Genomic DNA, 8,499 nt, shown 5'->3' with positions numbered 1-8,499 from the left:
GGAATTTTATGAAATTTAGGACTGATAATTAAGTAAGGAAATTGTATATTGCTAATTTTAATTTTTAATCTCTTATATAAAGCTAAAATTTTTTTAACGACAATATTGTTTAAATTACTAAGTTTAAAATTTTTACTTTTTTTTAAATTCCGTATTTAAAAGTTCAACATAGAATTTTTTACAGAAGATTGTATAATTATTGTTAGCTTTGTCTATGGGAATAATTACAAAATTTTTTTGAAGTTGCTTAATAGATTAAACAATTTTGGAAAAATTTGTTGAATTGTTACTGTTATTTAAATTGTCCTTATTATTGAAAACAAATTTTTTAAAGTAATTATAAACACCCCATTTCCATTCTGTTAGCATACCTAAAGGTAAAGAAAATCTATTTGATATTTTTTCTTAATTTTCTTCGTGTTTTTCTGTTTTTATTTATTATGATATGTATATATATATATATGTATATATATGTATATATGTATATATATATGTATATGTATATATAATATAATCTTAAAGCTGGTGTGGTCTGATTTAAGCCAGATAATTAATTTTTTTATCATTAATATTCATTATTTTTAGTCTGTTTTATTCTAACATTTTACGAATAAAGTTGCAACATTTATATGCAAATTTTATTTTATGATTTAGCTTGCTAAGGCTTTGATTTGTTTTAATTTTTCAGTATTGAAAGACTTGAAAAATGAGAAAACCCAAACTGAAATTCTTCAAGCAGAGGTAATTCATTATTAAATTCATTATAAATTATGATATGTCTGCATTAGGCTGTACAATAACTTTTTGAAAAAAAAAATTATGAGTAATCCTTTCTATGTTTCGTCTTGCAATATAATATTTGAATGTGTGTAAAATTTTAAGTCATTTGTATATGAAGAGGACTTGATATATTTTGAAATATGTTTTATTTTGTATTAGATTACCTTTATTTTGACTCCTCTTTATCCAACATGATTAACTGATTTATCCTGTAAGTCATTTCTTTTTCATACTCACTGAAATCAGGACACAACTTCTTAATGTAAGATAGTTTATTATACAGATACGTGCATTATATAGTTATCAATAAGTATGGTAATAATCTTGATTCTACATCTTACAACCAATCAAATGAATTCTTATAATATTTTCAAATTTTATGTAATCTATATTTGAAAATAAGAGATTCATTTGTGATGATAATTAATGTTTTGCAATTTTAATTGTTTTTGCATGTCATTATTTTTAACACTAGTTGAGTCCTGAATTGGTTTCATAGCCTTTTCTGTTCCAACTGATTATTCACTACTTTGAGATTTGAACATAAGTCTCATCTTCTTTGGGACTCAAATTATCAGAATTATTTGGGTTTTTTATACCATTCTTTAATGTTTTCCTATCCAGTTGGAGTCTGTTCTCATTTATTAAACAAGACCCAAACTTTAGGCCCAATAAGACTATAGTTTTGTACTGTGGTTAAGACTAAAAGAAGTTAAATTGTTCCCTAGACTTTCAAAGTCTGTACATGGATGAATTTGAAACAATATTCAAGCAATGAGCTGATTTTGTGGTGTAAAAAAATAAAATCTGTGTGAAAATAGAGAGAACTATTTTTTAGTTAAGTACCATAAATGCTTTGATGGTGGCATTAGAAGCTTGTTGATTATGCCTGTATTGCTTTTAAGTCATGTCATAGTTTAAAATCATTATATTGCTTATTAGCTCTGATAGATGAAGAAAGCCTGTTCTTAACATTAAACAGCATATTAAATTTGAATGCTTTGTATTTATTAATCTCATCGTTACTGTATCCTATTTGTGCATGAAAGGCTTACATGTCTTTATGCATACAAAATGGATGCTTTGAGCATGATGTCCTCTCCCTGGTTTCAGGCAGTGTATTCTTCTTTCAGTTGTCTTTTCCAAAAGTCTCTACATCAACACATAACTCTGATAATCGGTGTGAATTAACAAATTCTTTCCATCTAAAGTAGAAATTATTTTCTTAGTGCTTTTATAGAATGCTCATTTTCTAACTCCTGTTTTTAATTTCTGAGATCTTATTATGAACTATTACCTTAATACTTTACTAAATAGAGTTTTGTCTCTGAATACATTGAAATGATTCAATGAATGACAGGACAAGCAATTCTTTGTCCACTAAGCTGAAGATTCTTTCAAATATGTAATGCCAACAAGCCAATATAAATAGTTTTTTATCATAGAGGTTTTCTAATCAATAGTGCCAGTGTTTTTCGCTGTGAGTTCTAAGCTATATTATAGACAAAGAAGTATAAAAACCAATCAGTAGTATAGAAAATAATCTGATATCTCCTGTTTATTTGTAAGGGAAAACATTGCTCTTTCTTGTCTTGCTCTGTACTGTTCTTAATTACTTCCAATAGCAAGAACTTTATCTTCTTCAATACTTAAGTTCTGAAACCAGTTTTGCAAGCAGTTTAAATCACGGAATAAAACAAAGTTATGTATAAAAATGTGGTGTTAGTAATTTATTCTATGGGCCCCTTATAATTTTTGCCACATAGAAAAGGTTTACACATACATATATTTATAAAGAGAGAGAGAAAGCTTCCATTGTTTAGTTATGAGAAAAACTTATTAATCTAATTTTTTACAAGTTAAAACTTTTCATAGTCATCTTAACTCCTGAATCACTTTCAACTCTCATAAGAAAAAAGATGTTCTTAAGATCGAATGAAATATACATATTTTTGAGATTATTTTTGATGATGGAAACTTTAACAAATAAAGTATTTATAAACAAGTAACTATGTATAATTGTTATATACTTATTAATTCTTTCTATATAGTTATCGAGTAATATATAGTTGTATGTTTTCCCATTAAGTAAGGGTAAAATTTTGTGCTATTATCTTTCCAAAGTAAATAAAATAATGAGTGTCAACATTCTGTTATAATAAACTTTTAATTAAACCTTTGGTCTTTTATTATCATTTGCTAGAATCATGTTTTTCTGTATTTAGTGTACCAAATTAGCTGCAGAGGTTAGAGAAAAAGATGAATTACTTGAACGAATGCATTCTGGTATAAATTCTTGCTTTTTATTATTAAATTGAAGTTAAAAGTAATTTGACTTCACATTTATGAAATTTATTCTAACTTTAAATTCAAAGGCTTGGGATATTGATAAATGGTGTCACACTTTTTTTCCACAATATTTTTTACTCCCATCATCCCCTTTGTTCTGCTGTGTCATACTTCACCTAAAATGTGCTAGGCATTTTCCTATATTTCTGAATTTGTTTTAAAAACTTTCTATGATTAATAAACTTTCACATTTTTTTTCAAATTTAAGTTTAATGCGTGTTACTTTTTATATTTAATCAATTCAGTGACACCAGTTCTTTTTTAAATTTCATATATATTATTTTGAATATCTACTAATACGGATCTGCCAACTCTTACGATTTTTACAAACAATATTTTTAAGTGATAGTCAATTTTATGCTTTAATATATCATTCTGAGTTTTTAAAATTTTATTTGAAGTTATTTTGACCACTACAACATAAAGAATAATAATAAAAAAATTTTTTAATAACTTTATTGGTTTTACTATGTTCGGCAACTACCGTTACTGAAATTTTTTAGCAAAAATCATAAATGTTGGTCTCAGCAATAAAAAAATTTGGCAGCAGTAAGGGTTTGCAATCTTTTTTATACCTTTACTTTTTTGGGTAGAAAATTTCAACTTTCTATATTAAAATGTAAAAAAATTGATTAATTATACTTGAAATATCCCATTGATCTATTTGGGGCTGAAATGTTTTGTATGTGTTATCAACTTTTTTACTCATATTTTCTTTACTGCAAAGTAGAAATTTTATTTTGGTTTGGTTTTCAACAAAATTCATTATAAATGCTCAAAAAGCTAGTTAAATCAGGCATGAACTTTGTTATCTTTGGCGATCTCTGCATTAAATTCCGAACTAGATCAGTATTTATTAAAACAAATCATATTCAGTAAATTGATAATTTCATTAAAAAAATAGGTGAACTTAAAATAACGATGGTTTAAATATATCTGTAATACCTTTTTTACACTTCTGTTTACTCAATACAGCTATTTTCTCCCAATCAAATCCACCATCATTTCACTACATGCATTCGCATCTGTTCTCTTCTGCAATTGTAATTATTTTATTTTCCGTATCTGATTTACTATCATCTGTGTTTGATCACCATCTATTTATACTGTCCTACTCTATTACTTTCTATCTTCAACAGATTCTTCAAATCTTCACATGTTGCTACCAAGTAAAAAAATATGCATTTTTATTGCAAATTTTTTCCACAGAAGAATTTTTTTCTTTATTTATACTAGTTTTTTTTCAAATACCATTTGAATATCTTAATATATTATTGTAACATACACTGAATGACTTCAGACTAACCATTATAAGTAATATTGTAGTAAATAATATATATATAATAAACAAAATTAAAATTTCCAAAATTAAACTTTTAAACTTTCTCACAAATGTAAAATATGGATTGTAAATTAAGGCTATAGTAAGCTATTTCCACCTGATAATATATCAGGTGAAAATAATTTCCAACCTAAAATACATTAACAAGTTTGAAATATTCTGGGAAATAGGGAAAGTGGATCTCAAAGAAAGATTTATTAAATAGAAAATTCACTTTGCTATTTGGATGTTATTTTACATAGAAATTTCTAAAATGTTCTTTTCCTAAAAAATTTTTCGAAAAATGGAAGTTTGTTAAATAGAAGTCCCACTGCATTTGTTTATTAATATTTCTTAATAATTTATGCCAATAACTTTTGCTCTGAATGAAATAAGTTATTTTTTTCCTTGCCTATAAATTTTTCTATAGTGTCTGAAGCTGTTGTTGATGAATTTAGTGCTTTGAAGGTAAAATGTGATATGGAAACTGAAGCTGCTAATATGGCTATTAAAAGGGCAACTAGAGTAAGATAATTTTCTTTTAGATTAAAACTGTGCTAAAAGCAATGAACCAAATTTAATAAATTATATAAAACAAAAACAAAAAATTACATTTAATAAATTAATATCTATCTAAAAACGTGAGTAAACACTTTACTATTAAAATTTATAAATAACTTGATAAGGAATTAGGTTTTAATTTTATTTGGAAAGCAATCACAACTGAAAAATTTATATACTTGTATTTACTTCAAACGACTAAACTGCAGGACCAAAATAGTGTTTTAAAAATGTTTTTATCTATAAGAATAACTTTATTCAAAACAAGGTAGTTTTAAAAGCAATTTTTGTTTTTTAATTTTAGTCATTTCTATTTTATTTTATATAATCATTTATATTTTATCATATTTATATGTTGTGATACATCGTGCGAAATAAAAACAAAGCACCTTTTTATCCTTTGCCAAGTAATAATATTTTTTATAATTCCTTTATATTTTTTTTTAATTTAATGGTCAAAAATTTTTTCAATCATATATAATGCACATTTTTCCTACATCTCAGAAACTATTCGGACTAATTCCATTCAAATTCTATTAAAAATACTTATTTTAAAATGAAATTAAAATTCATATACTCAGTATAGTATTTTAAATTAGCCATTTTGTAGTTAGAAATAGGCATAATTTATATTGTAAATTGGTTCTGACCTTGAAAAATGAGGTTTAATAATAGGTTTAGTTATTATATTGATTGATTTTACAATTGTGAAATTTTCATCGATTTTTTTTTCTCAAAAAATTGTGTTAGGATTGTTAAATGTTAATAAAAATATTGAAGTTTACAAACTTGAACTGATTACATGTTATATAAAATTTATATTATATTAAATCAATGTTGTTTAGTAAATTATTTTTCTAAAGCTATTTAAGAAGTTAAAATATTAAATAAAATATTGAATAAACCTATAAGAAATAGAATTATTCCAAATTAAAACTTAATTCGCAAATCTGACTGATATTTGGACTAAAAAAACATGTTATAGGATTTTTTTTATTTATGAAATCTTCAGCTAGATAGATGCTTTAAATGATGTAAAAAAATAATAAAATATTTTTTTTCTAAAAATTTTCCTTCCTTAAAAGAAAGTCCCTTGATACTCTTGTTTGTCATGTTCTGTCCATTCATGTTTGTGCTTATGCAAAAAATACAAATAATTTTGATTTTTAAATAATATGTTTAATTGCAGTATTTTCAAGAAAATCAAATGTTACGAAGCAATCCAGCTTGTGAAACCTCTTTTACGGTGGAGAATAAAATGAATGGTACTAGTGATTGTGATGGTTGTGAAAATGAGTCTGAACTTGAAATTTTGAATGACTTTAATTCAAGTAATTAAACTTGCTTATACAGTTCTGAAATAAACATTTATTTTAAAAATAATCATTATTTGTATTTAAAGTTAGTTATCAAAATTGAAAGTTTATTGCCTCAGTAGACAGAATCTGATTAAACATAACCATGAACTAAGTTTAACTATAATAAACTAAGACACAAAAACTGAATAAAATGGGGGTTTGAAGCTTCTTATATTTATTTAAAAATACATGATCTACGTGTGAATTTTCTCAGATATATATATTTTAGTTTATTGATTTACTTCAAAGTGAAACCTTTAATTCCATTGCATTTTTTTATTTACATAGTAAATAATTTCATTTTAATGAATAATCTGAAATCCTTTCTGAAATTTATATTGTAAAATATGAAAAAAGGGTGAAATGAAACTTCATTTTTTTTAACAAAAAGTCATCAAGTTCTAACATTGAAGTCTAGTGAAATAAGCTTTTGGTTATAAACATTTTATTCTTATTATTAATATGCATATTATTTTTTGATTTTAACATGAGTTTTTCTTTACTATTTGATTAGCCTACATTGAGTTAGTAACTTAACTACCTTAATCTAATCAGCCTTTTTTGACTCTTAAGCTTTTAAAATCTACATAAAGTTTAATATTGTTAAATTATTGTAAATTGTGTATTGTTTATTTGTAAGATTATTAAAAGACAAAAATGCTTAAGCAGACCTTTAAAGTGTAGGCACTAATTAAATAACTGGGAATAGATTATAATTCTAGTTTATTTAAAGCAATTTTTTTTTTTTAAAGATAACTAACAATTGTTAATTTCTCACTATTTTCAATGCGTCATAATTCATTTCATAGTTTCTTTCTTAATGTATATTTCTACATTCAAAATTAAATTATTTTAGAAATAGGATCTTTATATTTTAAATAGCCCTGGTTTATTTTAATTACTATATTAATAATTTTTCTTAATTTATATTGTGGTTTTACAAAATATCATATTGAATTTGCATTATTTTTTTTGTTTTTTGCTCTCAAAAGGATTATAAAGGTAATTGAAAGAAAACTTAAAAATGAAGGAAATGAATCTTTGGCATTATTTGTGTTATTTTTGTATTCTTCTTTCACACTTATTTAGGTTTAAGGACAGAAATTGCAGAGTTAAAAACAAAGTTAAACAAAGAAATTGAAAAGCAAACCTTTTTGAAGGAAGACTTTGAAATTGCAAAAAAATTAGTAAGTTTTTTTTCTTTCATTTTTCTTCTTCCATGAAATGCTTTATTATTGATTTACTTATTTTTATTTTCCCTATATTATCCTACCATAATGTCATTTTCTTTTGTTTAATTACTTTTAAAAAACTAAGTTGTATTAAATTTTTTAAAAATGTTTGGTTTATTTGCCAAAATTAGCACTTTTTTGAACACTTTGCTAAAATTTTAATGCTATTACTGTGTTCCAAATTAAGATAATTAAAGAATAAAGAAGAGAGTAATAAGTTTCTATATTGTAAGATATCTTGTCATAAGTTTGCTTTTTGTTGACTTTTCTCTAGATGTTATTCTTGAAGCAGGCATTTCGATCCGTAAAAACAGTATTTCTGATCTGTTATTCAGTTGTAAAATTCATTTCAATGATGTAATTATTTACTTAAAGGGAGTAATTTTTTCTTAAAGTAAAAATTAAATTTTGAATGTTGGATAACAGCATGAAATTTCCATTTTTGCAGAAACTTTAACTGATGTGTTCATCTCTAGTATTTAATCCATTAAATTTATTTGTGATTAGTCATAATTCTTGGCTTTTTATTATTTCTTAATTTTTGACTATTGTATATTTTATTTTGGAGATGTCATGGCTATTTTTTTACTTCAAATCAAATTCTTTTACTATATGATAGCGATCTGAGAGAATCAGAATGCATGTTAATTTTAAATTTCTGATATTTTATTTTCATGTTTTTTAAATGTTATTCTATACATGTGTTTTGTTATTCTTTTCTCTCAATATTTCATCTCCCTTATTTTTAATAGTATGAACAAGAAATGAGAGAGCATAAATGTACTACAGAAAAATTGAAATCTCTGGAAGTGCTTTATGACTGTAAGTAAGTATAGTTAAATTGACTGTTTCTATATTTTTAAAACTATTGGGGTTTTTACAAATCTAAAAAAATTTA

At 24.4% G+C, this 8,499-nt stretch overlaps 1 protein-coding gene across 2 annotated transcripts in view; it reads left to right on the top strand.

The window, feature by feature from the left end:
* Positions 1-8,499, top strand: part of LOC107448948 (shootin-1) — a 35,791-nt gene that overhangs the window by 4,507 nt on the left and 22,785 nt on the right. For both annotated transcript variants that reach the window (XM_016064321.3, XM_016064322.3), the window contains exons 3-8: positions 689-741; positions 3,006-3,066; positions 4,881-4,975; positions 6,201-6,342; positions 7,459-7,556; positions 8,354-8,423. In XM_016064321.3, coding sequence (XP_015919807.2) covers positions 689-741; positions 3,006-3,066; positions 4,881-4,975; positions 6,201-6,342; positions 7,459-7,556; positions 8,354-8,423 — 519 coding nt within the window. The remainder of the gene's footprint in view (positions 1-688; positions 742-3,005; positions 3,067-4,880; positions 4,976-6,200; positions 6,343-7,458; positions 7,557-8,353; positions 8,424-8,499) is intronic.

Source organism: Parasteatoda tepidariorum, chromosome X1, assembly GCF_043381705.1.
Source record: "Parasteatoda tepidariorum isolate YZ-2023 chromosome X1, CAS_Ptep_4.0, whole genome shotgun sequence".
NCBI lineage: Eukaryota > Metazoa > Arthropoda > Arachnida > Araneae > Theridiidae > Parasteatoda > Parasteatoda tepidariorum.
Note: the sequence above shows the minus strand (reverse complement) of the source record. Positions and strands in the feature narration are given on the sequence as shown.